The sequence below is a fragment of the Dendrobates tinctorius genome, unplaced genomic scaffold (genome assembly GCF_039654945.1).
Source record: "Dendrobates tinctorius isolate UK_male_01 unplaced genomic scaffold, ASM3965494v1 ptg000133l, whole genome shotgun sequence".
NCBI lineage: Eukaryota > Metazoa > Chordata > Amphibia > Anura > Dendrobatidae > Dendrobates > Dendrobates tinctorius.
Window position 1 is genome coordinate 2,605,759 of NW_027361801.1, and position 25,354 is coordinate 2,631,112.

General features: G+C 42.3%; 1 protein-coding gene across 10 annotated transcripts in view; it reads right to left on the reverse strand.

The window, feature by feature from the left end:
* Positions 1 to 2,912: 2,912 nt before the first annotated feature.
* The window catches only part of ZNF185 (zinc finger protein 185 with LIM domain), a 155,254-nt gene continuing 132,812 nt past the window's right edge, over positions 2,913 to 25,354 (reverse strand). For all 10 annotated transcript variants that reach the window (XM_073543437.1, XM_073543434.1, XM_073543432.1 and 7 more), the window contains 8 exons: positions 25,189 to 25,290; positions 19,603 to 19,692; positions 19,130 to 19,234; positions 17,075 to 17,143; positions 13,939 to 14,025; positions 10,029 to 10,131; positions 7,648 to 7,745; positions 2,913 to 4,745 (listed from right to left, as the gene is read on the reverse strand). In XM_073543437.1, coding sequence (XP_073399538.1) covers position 4,745; positions 7,648 to 7,745; positions 10,029 to 10,131; positions 13,939 to 14,025; positions 17,075 to 17,143; positions 19,130 to 19,234; positions 19,603 to 19,692; positions 25,189 to 25,290 — 655 coding nt within the window. In that variant the 3' untranslated portion in view covers positions 2,913 to 4,744. The remainder of the gene's footprint in view (positions 4,746 to 7,647; positions 7,746 to 10,028; positions 10,132 to 13,938; positions 14,026 to 17,074; positions 17,144 to 19,129; positions 19,235 to 19,602; positions 19,693 to 25,188; positions 25,291 to 25,354) is intronic.

The following is a 25,354-nucleotide window of genomic DNA, read 5'->3' on the forward strand; positions in this document are numbered from 1 at the left end:
AGACCTCGTACCAGAACAGTGGAACCACCTATTGAGGGAGAACAGTTGATGGGCGTTGAGATACATCATGGGATCCATTTGCCACAGCTTCAAGGCCCTTTAACAAGAAGCCAGAATCACGATGATACCACCTCTGAGAACAGTTCCAGTTCAGCTTCCAGAACCCCAGGAGGAGATCAGCACTAAGAATTACACTTTTCAAATCTCGTTACCCAGGAGGGTTTGTTTGCACCAGTTGTGCTTTGTTGTTTTTGCTATCATGTTTTGTTTTTCTGGTAGCACTTTTATTGCCTAGTTTTTGCAATGGCAGCGTTTTCACAATTTGAACTAGCGATCATGAACTTGGAGTGATCCAAAAACTCTTACTTGTAAATAGTTGCACCTCTTTAGGTGCCCTCTCTTGGTTTTACATTTAGAGATTCTTTGCAAAGATAATGTTTTTGCATGGACACTTTTCGAAGATGATGTCTACCTCAAAGGACACTGAAAGAGATCCCGGCTGGGAGCGGTGTCCAGCACCTTACAAGAATAACTGTTGAATGTTTTACTGTGAAGTATTTGATAATGTGTTTATTGAGTATTAGTAACTGAGAAATGGCTTTTATAGAAGAATTAGGAATGTCTGATATAGAGATGAGTGATATGAATAAAGAATTGAAAGTAGACAGGTGACGGACCAGGTACTTGTGGTCAGCGTCTTGCGTCTAGAAGAGACAGTGAAAGTAGAAAAATAAATGCGTACTAGAGAGAGAGAAAAATGAGAGAAAATGTGTTACAGATAATAGCACTTTGAATTGAGAATTGCACTAAGAATTAAAAATTTTAGATAGAATTTAAGATAGAATTGTTTGTAACGTTCAAGATGAGTACCTCCTATACTAGGAAGATTAGTATAAGAACAGTTGTTATGCATTACAAAATTTTTGTATGTTTCTTTGCTGTCTACTTTGTCATCTTGCAGCCCGCGGACGTGCTGTGTTTAACGGTGGGGTATGTGGTGCCCCTGAGGCTCAGTCGCCACAGAAGTACTGCACCTTCTCCTAAGGTGTAGTGCCCCACCAACTAGGTAGGTTGGGAACTCCTTTCCACACTCAAACACCTGCATCCCACACACAGGATAGTTCAGTAGGTCCGCCTAGCAGCTTCAGGCTGGGGGTAGCAGAGCACCCTTCGTGGAACCCTGCTTCGTAACACAAGATGTGCTGGGAGGTGGGTGGAGTTAGTATAAAAGAGAGGGAAAGTTGAGGATAATAGGTCAGTCTGACGGGAGGTCAGGCGAGAGGAGTTCAGTTCTGAAGTTAGTTTTGAGTTCAGTTTGAGTTTAGTTTAGAAAGAGTGCTGCAGCTGCCTCAGTGATCTGAGCCAGCTGGCACGGGAAAGGGAAGAGGAGAAAGACACAGACCTGCAACCTAAGCTTCCATAAGAGGGAGAAGGAACAGCGCGGAACGAAGGAGTAGGAGAACAGTGAGGAGTTGTGGGTTAGAAGAGGAACCCTGCCTATAGGTTCTCAGTGCAAGGCCGGGGCCCGGTCCCCGAGGTTGTATGGACACTTATGGTTCTGCAGCAGACACCGGTGGAGTAGTTGGCTGTAAATGCACTACTCCCATCCAAGACTTGGGACACAACAGCAACCGATTTGCGAGCCAGGACTCTGAGAGGAGTCCTCGATAGAGGCTACAGCTGTCTGTCATACAAGTAAGGTTCTAGGAACATCTGACAGGAGGAATTCCAGAGAACTACGGTACTGGAGCTCTTCACATTAAAAGGCGCAATAGAGGAGTCGTTCAGGAAAGGCACATGTTGGCGGAGTGTTGGAGAGTAGAACCCTGACTTGCCCGGGAGGTTGATTGAGTCTCTACCCCAGAGGACATGGCACGGAGGTGGGCAGCAGTGGGTACCACGAACTGTTAGTAAAGCTTTGAAACTACAAGCCCTGGTGTCCTCCATTCATTCGTCGCTAACACCTCCAGCACCGCTACATCTGGGTACCAGCATCTATACCATTCTGCGCCTCTTCTCATCCATTGCACCTACACTGCCCTGGCACTACAGCTCCACCTGTGGGGAGCTATACCATCTTTGCTGCACCACACCATCAGTCCCAGCGGATCTGCAAGCAGCGTTGGCTTACCATCTACCTTGCCAAACACCACGGGTGGCGTCACGAACCATTCAATTAAATCTTAACACCATTGACATCACTGCCATTGATATTGGGCGCCCAGGGCCACGGACTGGGTCACCGCTGCTGTGACACATCCCCCTGACACCGGCCCGGTACCGAGTACCCCGCTGCCCTGGGTGTGAGGGGCAACCCACGATGACGTCATCGCGCACCCGCTATGTCACAGGCAGAGTGGGGAATGATGGGAGAGGGAGCGTCAGCTGACGCTCTCTCCTCCATTATTGCGACGGCGGTGGCAGGCGGCGCTGGGGGGGCAGGCAGAGGGGGGAGTCTGCGCGGGGGGCCGGCGGGCCCCCAAGACACCGTTGGCCACAGCACCCGCCGGAGCGCTGCTGTACTTCATTGCACTACCGGGTAGCGCCGATCGGAACCGGGGACCCAGGCCCCTATATGGGCCGGGCCCCAAAGCAACCGCTTCGGCTGCTACCCCGGTAGTTACGCCACTGTCACACACACTGCGTGTTGAGTGTTCGCAAGTCTACATGCACATAGAGTGACTTCAAACTTGAGCCCCAAGGGTGGACAACCCCTTTTAATAAGAATCAGTATTCAGCCGTCAGAGAATGTTTCTGGAATTTCCAAAAACCGTTGGCGGTCATCATTTTCTGGTTTGGATCCCCTGAGACTTGTACGTCATGTTTGCAGCAACTTGCTGGTCGCCACATGGTCCCATGCCACATCGCTTTGGTGTGATTTTTTTTTCTTTGAAAATGAAAAATGGAAACAATACAGTTTAAAGTAATACTTTATTGTTGGTCATAACATACACCGACATCCTCCATGAGTATCTCATCCATACTGGTATAGACTCTGCTCCTGCATCCAATTTCCCACCAGCCTCATTGTAATATACTGTATACCATGAACCCAAACATGTCTACGTGAACATAACAGGATGTGCAGCAATTATTACTTTCTTCCAACCAACCCCTCGTTTGCTTGGATGGATGACATTAATGTTATATTCCTTATACTAAATAATAAAAAGGACTGGATCAGTAAAATTAAAAAACAAAAAAAAAACAATGATATTCCCCTGGTGATCAATCCGAGTACCACTTTAATTTTCTAAATTATGACTGCTCTGACCGCCGCGGCCAGTTTATCCCCCAAGGTCCCTGTTCACTTAAATCCTACCAGGAATATTACCTTTATATGGTAAAGGTCATATTGTCCAAGTATAATATATATAAATCTATATTTTATATATAACATTGAAGTTTATACCTCAAGCATTACAGCACCATGAACCCATAGCTTTTTGTTGTTTTTTTTGCGGGGCTTTACCGGACCTCTGCGTCCGCTGATGGAATTCTGAAGCATACAATGTGCTCCTTTGATACCTTTTTATTTTTGCTGCCATAGTCCAATTTTGCCAGGACAATACTGATCTTTAGGTGGAGTGGTTACGTAAACCCTGCCCTAAAGTGGTTAGATCAACCCTTTTTTTTGGGTAGTTGAGAAGGCTGTGACAGGTTTTCGAGACAAAGTGTGGAAGTATTCTCTTCTAGAGGAAAACTCAACGTGGTGCTAGACTGAGCGACTCTGTAGTGCCGCAAGCGACTCCGCATGTCCAGAACCCAGAGAACTATATTGGGTTATTATCACCAGTGATAATAATTATTATTATAAGGTCTACAGTTATATAATTGTTCATTACATAATTAGGCAGTGAGAGTAATGGAGCAGAAAGGTTAGATAGAAATCAGACTTTGCAGATGAATATTTCAAATGGTTATTTTAAAAGGGAGGGAATCCAATCATAATAATCTAACATGTCGAAGGTGCATGTGAACCTCTTTGGCGCTGCGGAGAGACTTCGCCTACACATCATTGTATGCAAACTGCTACTGATTTCATTAGGTTTTCCATTCTGAGTATCAGTGGTGGTCTGAGACCTTACCGGTGTGGTTCTCTCACTTGTATCTGACGTGTTTTCCATTCTGAATATCAGTTGTGGTCCGAGACCTCACCAGTGTGGTCCTCTCACTTGTATTTGACGTGTTTTCCATTCTGAGTATCAGTGGTGGTCCGAGACCTAACGGTCCTCTCACTTGTATCTGACGTGTTTTCCATTCTGAGTATCAATGGTGGTCCAAGACCTCACCGGTGTGTTCCTCTCACTTGTTTTTGACGTGTTTTTAATTCTGAGTATCAGTGGTGGTCCGAGACCCAACTGGTGTGGTCCTCTGACTTGTATCACTTGTATCTAACGTGTTTTTAATTCTGAGTATCAGTGGTGGTCCGAGACCTGACCGGTGTGGTCTTCTCACTTGTATCTAACATATAGAATTATTTTGACTGATTTGTCCTACATACACGAATGGACGATTTCTATAAATCACCAACAGAGTTAAAAAGAGCTGACATGACGCAGAGGATAACGGCAGGGTTACTCTGAGCGGATCATATATACCTTGGAGATTAGAAGTAAATGGGATAGAAGTAGTAAAATACTTTATATGTAGCGATCAGGTCATCGCTAACCAAAAAAAAAGAAATAGGTGGCTGTAGCTTTATTAAATCTTGGCGTGGATGGCAAAGTCTTCTTTCTCTTAACCTGAAACAGAAAGAATACATCAGTGTGAAGGAGTTGAGTCAGGCCACTGAATATAATATATCTCCTACGTTACAAATTTCCCAGAATATCCGAGAGGATCCCGGAAAAAGGAACAACTTCCTGGACGCCACAAAAAGTTGGCACCGACTAAACCTTACAGAAAGGAGGACATCCAGAAGGTTGTGTGGTGCCAAGGTGCTCCATGATAAGACACAGCCCTGGTAACAATAATACAAACATAAAGGGTGGAAAATAGGCCACAAAGGGGTCACAGCGAAACATTTTCAGCGGGTTACACACCAGGACTTCTCTGTCTCATTCATCTCAAACTTATCATCTATGATCCATGTAATATCAATCTCTCTGAAATCTATTATCAATTATATGTCCGCCGTTTTGAATATCCATCTCTATATATACTGATCAGATTTATCTATCACTATTAGTGATGAGTGAACGTGCTCGGGTAAGGCGCTATCTGAGCATGCTTGAGTACTAACCGAGTGACTCTGGCGTGCTCGAATAATTTGCTTGAGTCCCTGTTTGACAGCCACAACACATGCAGAGATTGCCTGTTTGTTAGTTAATCCCTGCATGTGTTGTGGCTGTCAAACAGCCGCGGGGACTCAAACATATTATTCGAGCACGCCAGAGTCACTCGGTTAGCATATTCGCTCATCCCTAATATCTATCTATCAGTTATCTATATCAATTTATCTATCTATTATCTACCTATTATCTATGAATCTATCTATCTATCTCCTATCTATTATCTATCTATCTATCTATCTAGCCTTCCCTTATTTCCAGCCGATTGCCGCGCTATGCTTTGCCATGAATAATTCAGGGTATTTGGCCGCGCTCTGCTGCATCTCTTCAGCTGTGAATCTACAGTCACTTCCCAATTTGTCTGCATGGCTGCCCGTTCCCTGCTGCTTTCATCAGTTTTCCCTCTCATGTTGTTCCACCGTCATCTCTAATGTGTAATACTCCGGGAATGGATGTCCTATATAGAACCCATTGTATGAATACGTTCCTTCTATTTCTGGACGCCCTTACGTAATGAGGCACATACTGTAGATTCCTTTATACCAGATTACACCTACACTCAGGGTTTTCTAAACACATAATGTTTCGGGGAGAAATACTCTTATAAAAGGGTTGTCTCATCTAATACACTCTTTTACCAAGTATAATGTGAAGGTCCTGGGTGTCTTGTAAAATCTGTCACCGGACCACTCACCTACTATTATGTACATTACGGGGCTATAAAGGCACCAGGACCCCGGTGGGACTGCTTTCTCTAAAAAAAGAAACCTGTCTGCAGAGGACAATGGAGTATTGTACTGCTCTCCACCAATTCTAATGAGTGCTAGTGCTCATGCTTGATGGATCCTTTTTTGTTTGCAAAAAAACTTGATTCATAATAAGATTTCCCTAAGTATCAAAGGAATTATACAAAAAGGACAAGCCCCTAAAGAGTTTTTCCTGGTCTACTAAATTTTTTTATTTATTTACTTTTACTGTGGGCTTAAAAACGAACAGGCAGGCATTTTCTTACTACCTGCTTCTTCTGTTTGCCAGCGACACATAGTGGTCATTGACCGCTCTTGCCAGCGATTTAGCTGCTCCACATCAACGGAGCAGCTCTTCCTCTTCCAGGCTGTCTTGTCGGTGAGGTGTGACTGCTGACGTCCTGCTAATTGACAGCCGGCTCTCCGCAGTTAGGCAGTAAGGAGCCGGCTGTCAATCGGCGTCGGTAGTCACATCCTGTCAACAGAGCAGAAGAGAAGTTGCTGCTCTGTTGATGTCATGTCAATGGAAGCTGCTAAATCGCCCCCAGGAGCGGTCTGTGACCTCTATGTGCGGGTATCGATTGGTGCCAGGCACAACAGGCAGGTAGGTACCAACCACGTGCCTGTTAGTTTTATGGCCATAGTAAAAAAAAAGTCCTAGATAGCCCCTTTAAAGAGGTGAAGAGCTGTGTAGAGGCCTGAGGAAGCCACTTGTTGAGTGCCCAATCCCATAACCCTATGCATTTGTCTTTCTTTTCTTGGTGTAAATTCTCCTGAATCCAGCTTTTTTGGTTTTTTTTCTTTTGTTCCTGTGATTCTGCTGTCCTTACATATAAATCTAATTACTTTATGATAGTCAAGTGGGTGTGGTCCTCCGCTGTTCTCTATGGGAGATCCCTCGATGACAACGTCCACTGGTCTAAAAAGTCAAGAATGACATAAAGGAAAAAAGGAGGCCATATCTCAGGGACGGAAAGGCGCAAGAACAATAGAAAAACAAAGCCGGATTCGGGAGAAAAGTGGTATTTACAACAGGTGATAAATTTACAGATTTATTGCAAGTGACAGGTCTTCTTTAAAAGTGATCTTTAATATATATCCCCTGCTCGGAGGTTTGAAAAGAGCGGCAGCGAGCGACGGTAACGGAGATGCCCTGTCGACTACACAAGTGCAAATTGATCCACAAATTGGAGACAGGTTTTCCTTCAGCCGCAGAAAGATTACGCTTGCCATCCTATGTCTAAATAAACTGTCAAAAAGCCAAATAGCAAATTGACACCAGACACCCCGGTATCCAGCACCGGCAGCACATCCCATTAGCCAGATGCCTGTGCTTCTAATGGTTCTCCTTAAAGGGGCTGGCAGGCCAGATCAACTTCTGCTACGGCACATGGACATCACAAGGGAGTTGTGTTATAAGCAGATACCACCGCAAGGAAAATGTATGACTGGCCTTAACTCTCCCTGGTGGTAAATGGCTTCTTTTTGGAAAGGTTTGTATTCATGGGAACCTGGGTTTAGACTGAACGCATCAGTTCTACTTATTTATTATTGTTTTCACCTTTCGCGTTATTGAATAGTAATATATATATATATATTCTACTTACTAGAAGAGCTTCTCGTAACAACCCTCGCAATGAACCACGTCACGATGGATGAACAGGCTGTCAATCAAATCTCCCATAGGCTTGTGGCAAATCCCACACTGCAAAGCAAAACAATGACACGATGTGTGAGTATGTAATCGCACATTCATCTGCCCCTAAAGCTGGAAACTGGAGCTCAGACGATCTTCGCCGTGGTGATATTTCCATCATAGAACACCTTTATTATCCCCCTTCCCAACCGAGCCTTCATTTTTGCACTTTGTTTTATTTTTCCCTCTTTTTCGAAGAGTCATAATTTTTATAATTTTTCCATCAACATAGACGTATGAGGGCTTGTTATTTGCAGGACAAGTTGTAGTTTTCAATTGCTGCCATTCATTTTTGGGGTTCTATTTTGACAGCATTCGTTGTGCAGTAAAAATGACCTGGCATCAATATTTTCCAACTCAGTACGACTACGGCAATCCCAAACTGATAAAGTTCTTTTTAATATAGATTAGCGTTGAAAAAAAAAAAGTTTAAACTCATTGTCTCCATTTTCTGGCAAATACATTTTTAATTTTTCTGTCAATGGGCTTGTAACACATCTCCATTATCTGTGGACGGGGAGTACACACTTGGCTGGTCTTCGAGGAATATGCTGGGACACTCAGGGTTAAAACAAGTCCATTCGGTTTATTAATACATAGCATAAACCGAATCTCAGGTACTTGGTAACATGCAGCACCCTGTGCGCCGTCTGGCCACCTTTCCTATTCGTAGAACCCATGGTCCTCGCTGAGCCCGGTGTGCCTACCACAGATTAGTGTTTATTAACTGTCCGTGCCGACCGCACAGGTTCCCAAATACCTCTTACCCTCAGAGGCGTCCTCTCCGAAGGTATATCGCAGGCCTTCTCACCCTGGCTCAGACTAGACAGCACTGCTGCCAGCACACAAACACACAGGCTCCATCTTGGGTGGGTATGTAGGTGACTGGACCGACCCATCTCTACAAATCACCTGAAAGCCTTTCCAATGTATAGCAAAACCCTCAGCAGTAGATCTGCTGAGCAAAACAAGCCCAGGCTTCCATCACAGGGCTACGCACCTCTGTGATACATACCACCCATTAACCACATGACCAGTCGCCATACCACAGGCTGTTGGGAGGATTTGTTTGTGTGGCGAGCTGCGGGGTTTTTTATACCATCTTGGAGCACATATGATGTTTTGACCCCTTTCATTCAAGTTTTGGGTGAAGTGCAATGACAGAAAAATGGCAATTCAATTTCTTTTTTTTTATTTTTGCTCTAAAGTCTTTAACGGTTAAATAATTTTATACTTTCATAGATGAGACTTTTTGATGGAAGCTGTGAAAATAAATATGCTCATCTATTACATTTCTTAATTCTTGAATTAGGAAAAAGGAGGATGAGTTAAATTTATCATTTTTATTTTTAATATACATATCTATATATATATATACTGTGTATATTTCAGTATATATATATACATATATTATGTATATATATATATATATATAGGGGATTTGAATTGTTTGATCACTTGTATTATATAGAGCAATACTACGATATTGCAGTATACAGTAAATTTGCTGATCTATGAAGCTCAGCCCAGGCACCATGATGGGGGCCTTTATTTGGCCCTGGGTACCACGACAAACCATTGACTCCCTGCGATCTGTTGTGAGGGGCTGATGGGCTCCAGAACAATTGTTCCAGCTTCCTTCCAATCACGCCATTTAAATGTTGCTGTCAGAGACTGAGACTGGCATTTATATAGTTAAACAGCAGCAAATGGAGCTGGTACCAGATGCTGCTGTTAGGGGCAAGCACCAGTTATATAGCACAGCCGGCACTTGTCCAGTATGTTGAATTGTGTTTCAATAAGCAGTGGTAGAATCGGTTGCACCTGTCTTCTGGAAGGTGCATTAAATCTCCACCTTGAACTATTATGTCATTTTTACGTCCAAAATTTTTTTGCTGAATTATTTCTTAAATACGGGACATATATTTTCTGGAGTCAGAGCACAATCCACGGTACAGAGCTCTGAGTGCCATATATATCTATATCTGCTGAACGCAATAATACAGCATTCCATAGGCTCCACAGCTCCCTCGAGTGGTGGCACCTGAAAACCAAAATGGTAAGTTTTTACTCTTGGTCCATGCAGGTGGTCTGGAACGCAGTATTATAAAAATGGTGCTTTTACTCTTATTTATTGAGAGATTTAGTCAGCACAGAATTTTTTAATGTGGAGTTAAAAATATTTTTCCATGTTCACCAATCACTTTTTACATTTATTTAACTTTTTGGATATATTGAATTGGAGCAGCCATTTTTTTAAAAACTGATAGAAATTATACAAAGCATCGTTACCTTGAAGCAATATTCATGACAGTGGATGTTAAGGTGCTCTAGAATGATTTTGGGACAGTCTTTGATTTCCCGACCGCAGTAAGTGCAGGGACCTTCACCAGATCTGGAAACAAAGGTGATAGAACAAGTATGTAATCAAGAGACCTTAAAGCTGAAGATCTTCGCTCGTAGATTCTAGTCACTGTGGAAGTGACAACTACTGTCCACACTCCTGCATCAGGTTGTCAGTGATCAGCAAAGAGCAAGAGTGATGAAAGTAGGGCGGCCTGTGTCAGTGGTGGGCATAGACAGCAGAGGGTATGTAAGCAGTACATGAGCCCCAGACTCTGATCGCTCGTTGTGGACCACCCCTTTAAGTCTCTCTAACAATGCACCAATGGTGATCTATGAAATCCATCAGCTCAGCCCTTGACATACATGGCAGAGACAGGTGCGGAAGGCAAGAGTCAACAGATTACCCTCTCCATGAACATGTAAAACCAGGATTACTTTACCTAGATTTGTTTTTTAATTCCTTTATCTGAATGAGTGAAAAACATTGCAAAATCGCTGAAAAAATTGTCATGTTGCACATTTGAAAAAAAAAAAATACACTTTGATGGTTCAAACCTGCCAGGAAAATATAAGTGTGAGATTTCAGAAATCGCATTTGTGGCGCCCCTGAGGGTTCAGTCACCACAGAGGTACTGCACCTCCTCCTGTGGTGTGGTACCCCACCATTCAGGTTAGGTGGAGACACCTGACCACACTCCAACACCTGCATCCCACACAACACAGTAGTGTAGCAAAGCACCCTTTGGTGGCTCCCTGCTTGGAACATGAAGCGTGCTGGGAGGCGGGTGGAGTTTAGTTTGCACTAAAGAGCGGGAAGAGGATAGGATATAGAGAGTTAGTCACAGGAGTCTGACGAGGTCGGACCTGTGTAAGGAGATCCCCTGAGAGGGATGAAGGAGGGAAAGTGCTGCAGCCGACCTCAGTGATCTGGGTCCGCTGGCACAGGAAAGGAACACTGAAAGAAAGCCTGACTCTCCATAAGAAGGAAAGGATTAGTACGGAATGTGAGGAGAGGAAGAGAACAGAGGATTAAGGGTTAGAGGAGAACCCCACTCAAGTTCTAAGCGCAAGGCCGGGGTCCAGTCCCCAAGGTTGTTTGGATACTTATGGTCCGGTAACAGACACCGGAGGAATAGAAGTTTGTCATCACTTTATTCCCACACAAGACTTGGGTGCACAACAGCAACGAGATAGAGAGCCGGGAATTAGAAGCAGAGAGTCCCTGAAGCAGGCTACAGTTGTCTGCCGTACAAGTAGAGTTCATAGGAACATCTGACAGGAGGAACTCCAGTGTAACTCAGTACTAGGAGTACTTCACTTAAAGGCGCTAAGAGGGAGACGTTTAGAAAAGGCACATATGTTGGCGGAGTGTTGGAAAGGAGTACTTCATCTTGCCTGGAAGTTGGCTGAACTCCTGACCCGGAGGACACGGCACGGATGCGGGCACCTGTACTTGCAACAGACTGTGAGTAAAGCTTTGGAACTACATGCCCTGGTGTCCTCCACTTATTCCTGCGTCAACCTGCCCAGCACTGCTTCATCCCTTGCGCCCGACACTACACCATCTAAGTGTCGCTACATCCACTCTGCCCTGGGACTACAGCCCTGCCTGTGGAGGGCTATACCATCACTGCTGCACCACACCATCTGTCCCAGAGGAACTGTCTGCAGCGTCGGCTTAACATCTACATTGCCGAACACCACAGGTGGCGTCACGACTTACACATTCACACTGAACATTTACAATGGGCGCCCAGGGCCACGGACCGGGTCACCGCTACTGTGACACTTCCCTGTGAGATACCGGCCCGGTACCGAGTACCCCACAGCCCTGGGTGTGAGGGCGACCCACATTCACTTTGCTGGTACAGTAAAGTGCTGCAAAAACGCAACATGTGAACAAGTCCTAATACAGCATCATCTAAGTAGGTAAGATACTGAAAATCTCATCTACACGTTTGTAGAAAATTCCCGAGAGTAAGTTAACCTGTGGTGCAGATTTTAGAATATGCAGCATGTCAATTTTTTTTGTGCTGAATTCATTGCGGACTTCACACTTTGCAATGTTTAAGTGAAATAATCTGTGCCAAAATCAACATACAGTATGTTACAGACTTTACCATATGCAATCTGTGGGTACAATCTGGAATTCAAATATATAGACAAATGGATATTTGGGGAAAAATCAGCAGTGCATTTATCCTCGGTTGACATGTTGCTTATTTGGTGAAGATATCTCTGCAGCATGCAAGCAGATTTCACCTTTTCCATTACAAGGATGAATTCCCACACTGCAGATTTTGTGCAAATTTCTGCAACTGAAAATTGGTTCCTTTGATCCAAACAGAACAGTTTTGGAAGATTAAGACATGGCAGAACTTTCCACAGCAAAATCTGCTACTGCAATGAGTAACCATACCCAAAAGGCTGATATCTACATGCAATCGGCAGGGCGGACAGAGAGAAAAGGCCCCTGTGCCAGAACAATATAGGGGCCCTTTGCAGAAAAATAGCTTATCATAATGTACAATTCCACCTGCTTTGGAAGTAGTAGTGGCCCCCTCCTAAACAGGAGCCGCACAGGTTGCAGCAATGGTATGTCCGCCCCTGTGGTCATCTGTCCCATCGGAGTCCTCACACCGCCATGCAACACTTGCTGCTTTGGGGTATGTTCACACTAGGAGTTTTTACTGCATTTTTTAAATGCATTTTTTAATTCAAATTTTCAGTTGCATTTTACAGTACCAGCAAAGTCTATCACATTTCAGAAATCTCCTGCACACAGCTTGATTTTTTGTCCTCAGTATTTTGTGCTTTGCATGTTTTTTTGCAGAATAGAGCATATCGTTCTTTCAGCGGTTTTTCAGCATCATCTTTTCACCCACTGAAAATAATGGTTGGTGAAAAAAACACTAAAAAAAGCGTTTTTTGTGCCAAAAATGTGGCATGACAAAAATGCAGCAAAAAAGTAGAAAAAAAAATCAAGAAAAACCAAAGAAACCTGCTTTTTTTTGCAGCTTTTTTTTACTGCCCAGAGAGCAGGTTTTGCTGCAGAAAACAAAAAAACAACGCAGCAAAAACGCCCTGTGTGAACATAGCCTTACTAATAGTAGTACTCCCTTACCCACGGGACCTCCCTCCATAAGTTGCATACACACTGCGTTCATCTCCTCCCCTTGTAGCTATAGATTGTGTGAGCTTTCTGACATCGGATCTGGCCCATACAAGCTCCTGACAAAGCTAAAACCCACATTATAGGTTTGTTTCCATTGTAAGAAATGAACAACTAAGAGGATGGAGCAGTAAACCCTGGAATTCTACACAACAGGGGGTCTCAGCAAGCAAATACTGTAGAGAAGTAAAAAAGAAAAGTCTATAAAACTCCAAAACAAAATTACATTTTGCAACTTTAACTACAACAGAGAACTGACTGATCCTGACTATATCCATCAAAGGGAAAACGTCCCTTGATATCTGCACCGGATCACACAGAGAGACAACGCTGACATTTCATTTTCTGATGCTATTTTTTTTTTTTTGCTTGGTTTGACTGACACATTAATATTTAAGAGCAGAAATCTGAAATCTGGGTCATAAAGAGACAGCACGTATCACAATTATATGTATGTCTCACATCAGTTCCACCAACCTTGTGACATTAGGATCATATCCCGTAAAGAATATGTTGTTTTACGTGAAAAGTAATCAATACTATTATATTTTTATAGAATACATGATATAACTTAATTTATATAGAGAGAACAGATGTCACCTCAAAGAATAAAGTACACCCTCACTGACAAACAAATGTATCTGGGTAGGTAAGGATCGCGTGATGTACGTCCACATATCTTACCTCACTGGTGGGCTGCTGTACAGATAACTGGAGCTGCTGCTGTAGGACAGATGCTCCCCCCCATCATCTGAGTAATCTGTGAAGCTTCTGTCAGAGAAAAAGATATATCATCACTACGAGTCTTATACAGCATACCTGACCCATTATGGCTTAAAGAGAACCTGTAAATCGCCATAAATGTTTTTTTTTTACCTAGTGTAAATGCTGCTGTTCCCCTCAATTCAACATGGTTTTTATTTTCTTCCTGTGTCTCTCCATTCCTGAGATATGGCTCTTTCTTCCCTGTACATAGATCTAGTCTCGTTACCCAAGTGGGCGTAACCCTGTATAAGACTCCTCTAGGGAGGAGCTTGAGACAATGCCCAGTTGACTAACAAGACTAGATTTACTCACAGGGAAGAGAGAGAGCCATATCTAAGGAATGGAGAGGCAGAAGAAAGTCAAAGTGTTATGCACATGCCCTGGTCTGTTTGATTTTCTGGTGCTCCACATCAGGCTTTGCAAGTAGCCTGACACGATCCATGTGTTGTACTTCCAAGGACTATATTAAGGCTCCCTAGAGACACCCATGTGTCTTAGTATGGCTCTAATACTTGTAGTAACTCTTTGTTTGCTGTGCACAGTTCCAGTCCACATTCATCAGGACGTCTAGGGGCTATCTGTGGTTCCCTGTCCATGAGTTACTTATCTGGCCTTGCACCTGTCAGTGGAAGTCTTCACCTGCTTATCTGCGGTTTCCAGTATCGCTACCCACTTGCCATCTAGGACCTTTTCTTCTTCGTGCCAGCCTACAGTTTTCAAGACGTCTTCTTGGCTGTATGCGGCTTCCATGGTATTAGACTTCCTTGTCACTCTGGATTTTTGTCTGCCACCTGTCTACGTATCCATAATGCCTCCTATCTGCCCAAGGTCTTCAGTAACTCTGCCACAGTGGCGTAACTATAATCCGATGCAAGATTTGGACCAGGGACCCCCCCATCCTGTAATATGTGTGTGTGTGTATATATATATATATATATATATATATATATATATATACTATATATATGTATATACAGTTGGTACAGAAAGTATTCATACCACTTTAAATGTTTCACTCCTAGTTTCATTGCAGTCAGTTGGTAAATTCAAAAAAGTTCATTTTTTCTTATTAATGAACACTCTGCACCCCATCTTGACTGAAAAAACCGCTGCACGACCAGATCTGCCCTCGTCTACTGTATCCTCACCCATCCCTTGTAGATTGTGAGCCCTCGTGGGCAGGGTTCTCTCTCCTCCTGTACCAGTTGTGACTCATTTTGTTCAAGATTATTGTACTTGTTATTCTATATACCCCTCCTCACATGTAAAGTGCCATGGAATAAATGGCGCCATGATAATAAATAATAATAGTAGGTCCCTTATTCTTGGCCCCATGCTGGTATCCGTGTCCCCGTTTTGCTGCTGTTCTTCAATAAATAGACAAAAACAAACAATTATACTCCCTTCCTTCCCTTGGCTCCCCCGCTGCGCAGCGTCCTCTTCTGAAGCAGGCAGCCGACTTCAGCATGCAAGAGACAAGAACGAATGACATCACTGCCATGCACCCCCAGTCACATGTATGCCGACATCAGCTGCTGGCCTCTGATTGGCTGGAAGCATGCATTACTAAACTTCTACACCGTGTGCAGAATTATTAAGCAAGTTGTATTTGAGAGGATTCTTTTTATTATTGAATAACAACTACGTTCTCAATCAACCCAAAAGACTCATAGCTATCAAAGCTTAATATTTTTGGAAGTTGGAGTGGGGTTTTTTTTAGATTTGGCTATCTTAGGAGGATATCTGTTTGTGCAGGTAACTATTACTGTGCAGAATTATTAGGCAACTTAATAAAAACCAAATACATACCCATCTCATTTGTTTATTTTCACCAGGTAAACCAATAGAGCAACACAAAATTTAGAAATAAACATTTCTGACATTCAAAAACAAAACAAAAAAAAAAATCAGTGACCAACATAGCCACCTTTCTTTATGATGACACTCAAAAGCCTTCCATCCATAGATTCTGTCAGTTGCTTGATCTGTTTACCATCAACATTGCGTGCAGCAGCCACCACAGCCTCCCAGACACTGTTCGGAGAGGTGTACTGTTTTCACTCCCTGTAGATCTCACATTTTAGGAGGGACCACAGGTTCTCTATGGGGTTCAGATCAGGTGAACAAGGGGGCCATGTCATTATTTTTTCTTCTTTTAGACCTTTACTGGGCAGCCACGCTGTGGAGTATCTGGATGCATGTGATGGAGCATTGTCCTGCATGAAAATCATGTTTTTCTTGAACGATACCGACTTCTTCCTGTACCACTACTTGAAGAAGGTGTCTTCCAGAAACTGGCAGTAGGTCTGGGAGTTGAGCTTCACTCCATCCTCAACCCGAAAAGGTCCCACAAGTTCAACTTTGATGATACCAGCCCATACCAGTACCCTACCTCCACCTTGCTGGCATCTGAGTCAGAGTGGAGCTCTCTGCCCTTTACTGATCCAGCCTCGGGCCCATCCATCTGGCCCATCAAGAGTCACTCTCATTTCATCAGTCCATAAAACCTTAGAAAAATCAGTCTTAAGAAATTTCTTGGCCCAGTCTTGATGTTTTATCTTATGTTTCTCGTTGAAAGGTGGTCGTTTTCCAGCCTTCCTTACCTTGGCCATGTCCCTGAGTATGGCACACCTTGAGCTTTTTGATACTCCAGTAACATTGCAGCTCTGAAATATGGCAAAACTGGTGGCAAATGGCATCTTGGCAGCTTCACGTTTGATTTTCCGCATTTCATGGGCAGTTCTTTGGCACCTTTTTTTTATCAACACGTGAATGTGTGGGTGAGTCAGAGGGGAAAAAAAACTTTAATGTGTATTCCCCATATAATGCAGACCAATCAATGTGTGATTAGAGGGGGTCTATACTGTGTACCCCACCTGGATCAGCAGAATTAAGTGTCTACTCAGGGACGCTGGCACTGGTATGTATAAGCGGTACCTGGTACTGCCGCTCAGCCTCATCTATATGTGTGTGTGTATACTATACACTTCAGAGACATGTAACATATTCATATAAATCTCACAGTATCACAAATAAATTACACTTTAAGTTTTACCTGGAGGCAGATGGAGCTTTCATGCTGTCTCTTGAGTTCACATATTCCTTTACAAATAGCACTCCTTTACTATAAAAATAGAATAAAATATCAAATAAGACAAACGCACAAAAGACTGACACGATGTACCAGGCGGAACTGCAGCTTTTCGGAGCTGTATAGCCACCATTTACCAATGCTTCTGATAACAAGCACTAGATGCCTTTAATTTACAGAATGGTTTAGGAGTTGAAAGTATAGATTCCTCCATTAACTATAAGCGAAAGTATTTGCAAGGAGCGTCATGTGCTCTGTAGGAACCGACATATCAATGAATTACATGGCTAGATCATTGGTTACTGTGTAATACTCATTGTCTCCTATGGGGGCACTGCTTGGAATTTGAACACTTTCTGTCAAGATTACAACAATTTCCGATTATATGGTGTAAGCAAACAATACACATTCGATAGATTTTGGCTAAACAAGTGTTCGGCTATCTCTCCCATACACTTCCCCATACACAGGAGCACTCGGCTCAACCTTCCTGTTTTCTCTATAAGAGATATACACAAATTCGAAAGATTAAAGACAGAGTTCTGTGACTCTAAAGTATATATAATGTCATTTTTATTTCAATATAAACATGTAATAACATCAGTGTGTTCAAATAGAGACATAAATATTACATAGTTCACATGTGAGATTTTATATGAAGGTAAAAAAGAGTCTGGGGAAGTAAACACTAGAATACAAGGTAAAAGACCGGTGGGATCAAATTCATGGGATCAATCCTGAGTTAGCTCCTGTATTTTTCGCCTCTTAAATGCACATGCACAAAATACATTATGGCTTATCCTCTCATGAACTTGATCCCACCTGTCTTTTACCTTGCATTCTAGTGTTTACTTCCAGACTCTTTTTTAACCTGTATCCTTCATATAAAATCTCACATATGAACTATGCCTCTATTTGAACACACTGATGTTATTGTATGTTTATACTTATGGTCTATGTTGAAATAAAAATGACATTGTATATACGTTAAAGACAGAATTCTGTGACTCCACTCTTTCGAATTTGTGTATATATATTCATGGGAGCATTCTGTCTCATTGTGGCAGATAAGTTATTCCTGACTATTGTTTAACCTTTATATTGCTCTGTTCTAATTGGTTACTTTCTTTATGAGAAAGTTGCTGCCAAAATCATCAGAAGACTGTTTAGCCCCCCCCCAAAGGATCAGACGATTGAATTCCAACTGTCCCGATCTTTCTGCCCCCAGACATAATCTGTTGGGGATCAGTTGGGAGGCCACCATACATTTATTAGCTGGTTGGCCGACCCCACCTAAATTTCCAGGTTCAGGCGATTTCTATCTAATGTGTAAAGATTGTTCAGAAAATTTGGGAAATATGCTGTAGTCAAGAACCAGCCAAAAGTTCACGTGCCTACTTAAAGCTTCCTCAGGTTTCACGATGGCCAAGATTAGCGAAGTATACATCAAGCGAAGTATAGTTTGTACAAACAATAAGACCATCCACAAGTCACATTAAACTGGGAGATCACAAGAAGAGTAGGGGTGCATGGTGGAAAATTATCAGGGAAAATCCAACCCAACAGATCACAATTTTAGCAGACAACCATTGGGTATTGCAAAAGATACTTCATATAAAATCTTAACACGATGATTGAGTGTGATGAAGAAATCTGAACATTTCGACCCATCTTGTCTTATCTTATGAGCCTGGTCAGAATTAGGGACCACATACAAAATAGATAGCTGTTGGCCGCACAATGGATTGGCCAATTGTTTCCTTTATACACAGGAGCGCTCTTGTGTTCTTAATGAGAGAGCCACTGCCAGACTTCTCTGGTAGCGGCTTATCTTGCAAAATCGAACTGGGCGGATCCTTATCTCCTCCTACATCATCAATCATGAGGCCCTCATACACATTAGATTGTCCATATTGGCAGGTTAGGCCGACGTCTGTGTAATAAGTATTGGGCCCCTTAGGCTGGCCAAGACTAGGAACCAGGGCACATTGGTTGTGTGTAATGTGAAGTGCAGCTTACTTGGATGACTGAGGATCATACTGGCTGGCATCAGATGAAGGATTCTCATATCTCGTTTCCACGCTGCTGGTTGTGGTGGTCTTTTCTCTGGAGCTGGATACAGTCCTAGAAATAACAAGAATCAATGGTTGACTGAAATCAAGTAAAACTGAGAAACTTACTGTCACTCCATATTGCATGCCTTAATAAGCACTTTTACAACATAGATAAGGGTTTGTGCACACTGGCATGAGCGCTGCATGAACTTTCTTACAAGATACGTCTTGGAAAGTATCAAAGACTGAGAGGTTGGGTTGCAGGATTCACTATATTTTGGGTGACTGTACTATATTTACAGTGGATGATGGAATTTTGCTTTTCTTTGACTGAATGCATTAGGTGATGTGTGTAAAAATAAAAAAGAAATAGAATGATTTTTTTGATTTTTTACATTTTTATAAATGAATGAGAAGATCCCTTCTCCCTTCAATTACCGTGTGGATCGGTTGTTGGAGTCGTCCATATATTCTGTGTATATCGGATCCGTAGAGCGAGTTGTAGTGACTGTTGTACGTGAGCTGGATCTAATTAAAAGACCACAATAATTATATTCAGACATGTCGTCTACACAAGGTGCAGTATCCTGCATGATCATTACGTATCATTACATGAGTATTGGAAAACACTGATTCATAAACAAGTTACTAAAATGCAGAAAAATATGGAAAACTACCACAATTTAAGTATTACAATAAATTAAAATAAAGGGTACGGCTTAGTTTGGAGACTACAGAATAATGTAAAGGTATGATAGGGAAATATATCATAAAATTAATTTAATAAGCTAACTTCAGAGGGAGTTCACTGCATACAGATTGGTAACTGTTCAGAGTAAATTAATTTTATGTTGCCTCTGAGCTAGTGGGTGGATACTAGCTGCTATTATGTCTCCATACACAGCACACACAGATGGATTCCCACTCTTCTTTCTCTGTAGGACATGTGATAAAAGCAGCAACATCATGGTGGACATTTTACTGCAGTACTGAGCAATGTAGCTGTGAATCCAACTCAAAAGGGAAATTTACTGAAAGCTGCAGTACAATCTGCCCGTGTCTCTACCTTTGTATGCATAGATTTTCATTGTTCGGCGTGCTCCTTTCTTCCTAACATTTCCCCTCTCCATAAATTTTAATAGGATCTGTAATCTGACACCTCACTATGCTGGTAGTCAGTTTTGCTTTGACCAAGATGCATTTGAACAATTTTTCAGAGTGAATGATTAGTTCGGCACTGAGGAGGGAGTGGAAGAATTCTTTCATAAGTGAAGAAATATTTACATTCCTCTGAAATGATGTATTCAGAATTTTCTTGTATTTGTTTGTGCTCTTGATTTATGCCAATGACAATTTAATGACTTTGAGATACATTCATTGACCTTTGATGGATCAGTACACTATGATAATAATGTAGTAGTGAAATATTTCTGCATGTATGAAATTAAATCTTTTCCTTTTAAAGAAGACAGTTTGCTCCGCTACATTAAGTCAATTTTCCGGTTTGGAATGTAATTAGCTCGGATAATCATGTAATTGCTGCATATTAATAATCGTTCTTCAATAGATAAGCAGACGGTCAGAAGACACGGTCTAAGGATGATGACATGCACTACTCCCTTTTCCAGAAAACCCCTCTGTGTATGTCCTTGCGCTTGAAGGTCCTCTTACAATGGAAAGCCTCTGCAAATACCAGCTCTTATGGCCAGGTCTGTACTTATGGGGACAATCTATGTCTGGCCACAACTTCCCCCAATAACTGATCATTGGGGTTTCTGTAACCCAACTAATGGACAGCTGACCCTGGAGGTTATCATAAAAAAGGGGTGTGATGACCCCTGTAAAAGTTCTACTTGGCTGTTTTTTGTTTATTTTTGTAAGGTGAGGACAAGCAAAATGTTCATCATTATAGTGTAACTGAACTTCTACTAAACCTTTGATATGTCATAGAGAAGTTTTGATAATTAGGGGTCAATGGGCTGATTGCTAAAACAAAGAAACAGAAGCACCCAGCCGTGCTCTCAGAGACTGGAGGCAAGCAGGGCTCGGTTTGGCTCTTTGGTCCCTCTTTTCATCCTATTAATAATTGGTGGGGGTTTCAGCACCTGTCAAAATTTTTGTAAGAAACCATTTACTCGTTAAAACTACCCAAAAAGTTTTCCTTCACCTTGACCTGTAAATACACATCTCATGCACCTCATAACAGCATATCTAGCACCTTTTCAGAATTAGCTGTCATTAGTGAGTACATGATGAATCAAACTATTTCTAGCCATTATATGACTTGTATCCTGCAATTTTCAGTAATTGAGAGCTATCATTTTTAGTTCTCTCTGAGCTCGTGGGTGGAGAGAGATTTCTGCTCTAACTTGGTTTGTAGCACAAAGACAAAATAAAAAAAGGCATGGAGAACATTATAAAAGTAGTACTGAGCTGTGTTACTGTGAATCCAGCACTGTAATTTGGTAAATCAGCAGATTGAAGCAGCGCTGAGAGCTCTTCACTCCTCCTCTCTAAATAATAGAATGTGTAACCTGAATCCTTAGTAAGCTGGCAGTCCTTCTTGCTTTGACCAAGTCATATTTGAAGTTTTTTTTCTCAGATTAAATGATGAATTCGGGTGGCAAGGGGAGAGGAAGACGTGGCTCGTAAGTGGAGAAAGAAGCAGTTTTCACTGATAAGATATATTACAAAAGTTATATTTGCTTGTACGATTGATTTATGCAAAGTTAGTTGAATTGACAGCAACTAACATCTTTAAAAAATGTATATTTATTGGGCTAGTCTTTGGATTTATTGGGAAATGCCCTTTACGATGCATAAAAATTAGTCCTGTATTATCTCCCAAGCAGATCACGCATTGTCCGTATATCCTCATGTCACCTCCAATAATTGCAGCTTTTTATGTGGAGACAGTGATGAGAGGAGGCAGTAATGTCATGCAAACGTTCCACGCTTTCCTCTGTATTCATGAGATGTGATCGAGGTCACACAAGGTAAAAGAGCGGGACAGACAAAGAAAAAGTATAAAATGGGCATATCACTGCTGACAAGCTGGAGAAAGCGCGGCAGTCCTGGTAGACTGAGCACGCCGACCGACCGCTGTATTTTAACCCCTGAGCTGAGTAACAAAAACTACTGTGAAGATTATTAAACCGCCCATGAGGAAAACATCATAGGGTAAATGCCTCCATAACTAGCAAATAACAAGGAAAAGAAGAATCAAATAATACTTTCAATCAGGGATAACTTATACAATACATAGCACCAGGGGCGGACATGCCATTGGTGCAACCGGGGCAGTCGCATTGGAGCCCAAGAGAACAGGGGGCCACATGTACCTCCAATAGCAGGAGGAATTGTGCATTATGATGAGCTGATGGGCTGTAAAGGGCCCATGTCCTGTTCTTGCACAGGGGACACTTCTTCTGTCTGTGTCCAATCCTGCATAGCATTAACAGTACATTTTCTTATAAAATTATCTCCTATGAAGGTGTACAAACATTTCATAAACATGGTCTTCCGAAGGTCCCCTGCTAACCATGACAGGACCATCAGACCCCACACAATCATGTTGTGGGGACAAAAAAGGGGCATTGTGGTTGGAAGGGACAACTTTCCCTTATTTCCAACCTCTTATATGCCGCTGTCACTATTGATAGGGTCATCTCAGAGGTCAAAACTGCATCAATTACACTGGGTTCACACGAGTGTATTTCATAATCCGTACATAGACTGTAATGCCCAGACTGATCCTGGTTCTACAGACTTAAATTTATAGACTCACAGGCACATACAGTATGACCAGGAATTGCTGTCCATACCCAGTCCTAGAAATATGCTTTTGGGAATTGGGCCTTAGATACGGCCGCCAACTGTATAACACAGCCGGCACCCACACTGTATGGAGGGTTCTCAGCTCCAGAGCTCGCTACATATACCCTGGTTTGCCCCGTCCTGACTAACTTACAAAGTATATTAGAAAATTACGGCATTTTTATTATACGATCAGACCTGAATTTTTAGGAGTTTTTTTTACACCCAGCTCAGTTTTAATAACGATCTTCTTTATGAATAACATGGATTCAGGAATGGAAAGAATTTACTAGATCCCTAGACCTGCTATTACGTGCGCGTTACCCTTCTTTTGTATTAGTAGCAGGGCTCGCGTGCACATTAACCTGGGTATAACCATACATTGTATAATAAAAGGAGGAGGAGGTCCATACGTTACCATACGTTACTGCTGGGTAAACAATGGGATCTAAGCTGCATCACCTTCATGACAGCAGAAAGAATTTCCATGACTGTTATGTACAGCTGAACATGCACATAGCGCTAGTCTCAGGGCGATGAATCATCTACATATCGTACAGTGGAGAGCGCTGGTAGAACCAGTTCTCCGATGGAGCCACCTCCTTCAAAAAACAGTGGACTGCACCAACCCCAAGCATGCTGGGAATGCTGAAAACCCACATAGAAGTGCTATCTGGGAGCCACACACAACCAGAAATATCTCATCTTCTGCCTCGGGACCTGTCACCTCCCTTCAGGCACTTATTTTTGGGTTAGACCTCTCCCTATATTAAAATGTTAGAAGAATTTTTTTAGGGTAGATGGAAAACATGACTTTTCTCTGATGATCATGGAGTAAAGTTGTAGGAGCTTACTAGTGTCTACGGAAATTTATTAATGGGTTTCTCCACTTGGACCATCACAGGTAGTCTCACTGCCGGGGTCCTAAGTGATCATCTAATCTGTGAGAACACCTGGTGTCAAATGTTCACCACCAGTGGAGAGGTTAGGAAGTTAGGTGATAGATATCTAATTGTACCTCCACCATTCACTAGAACAGAGATCCCTATGACAGCACTCCAGCTATATCCATCAGTGCCACAGACAATAAATGGAGTGGCATTGCACTTGTTAGAGGGAATCTGTCAGCAGGATTTCACTACCTAAACTATATGTGCATGAAGTCCTTGAAAAGACAAGTCCAGGAATACCTTTACATGGCTAGTTCATTCCTCCATTACTGAGAAATCAGTGTTTGAAGTGCTATGCAAAGGAGAGCTATGTTAGATCTGAAGCCTCTGTCACTCCAGCTCTAATCACTCCCAGCACCGCCTACTGACAGCCTCTGTGTGACCTCAGGCAAAGGAGCCATTAGTCAAGCAGGAGAAGGCAGCGCTGACCAGTCAGACTTATTGACTGCTGTCATTACGACCAGTAGGAAAATCAAACTGAAGAGGGAACGTCTGTTTGCGCTGCGTGCACTCTCTGTCTTTCCTATCTGTAAATATGAGGGAAGGAAGGAGTGACATTTAATTTGTCTCAGGCAGCTAAAGGACTGAAAGCACAAATTGGGACATAGACATGGTTGACTGCATGGAGGAGGGATGACGCTCTTGAGGTATGAGTTTTATACACTTGAGTATATACTATCCCTAAGTAAACTTCAGCCTAAATGCAGATTATTGAGGGCGGTAACTATACGGTTGTTAAATTTCAATTTAGCAATGGGGCCCTTCCATGAACCGTATAATGGTGACTCATATGAGTGCTTTAGTTTAATAAGATTCCAACGATGAACTGGTAATAGAAAAACTATTCATGTATGACAATGGAGTTATGCAACAAAGGCAAACAGATTTCACCAGAAAAACATGCAACTATTTCATCCGTCAATACTTCATCGTCACAAGCGTCACATCTAGTGAAAGTTTTAGGCACATCTAAAATCCTACATATATGTACAAGGATATTCCTGTAACTTTGTTATAGTACATAAAGCTAAAGGGATCATTACTCCGTACTGATGAGGACGAGCAACTCCCAAACAGTTGGGTATCTGTGGTCTAAAGTCACCGTATGCTTCAAGGGATTGGACTTTCTTCTAGTTTTTCTTACTAGCTTGATATCCACATGGAGAAATTGTACCCTTCATAGCTTGTGAATATGACCCAAAAGGCAAACCATAGGGTTTTAGGAAACATTTTGGAGAAATTAACAGATATCAATTACCTGGATGGACCTGCTTCTAGCATTGTGTCTTCAAGAATCTCTGGAACTCTATATCTGGACTCTGTGGTGACTGTGGTGGTTTCACGGGGACGTGCAATAGGTCTGAGATATAAATAAAAAACTAATCAGGGTCATCTATTAATTAACATGGTCAACTGGTCTTGTC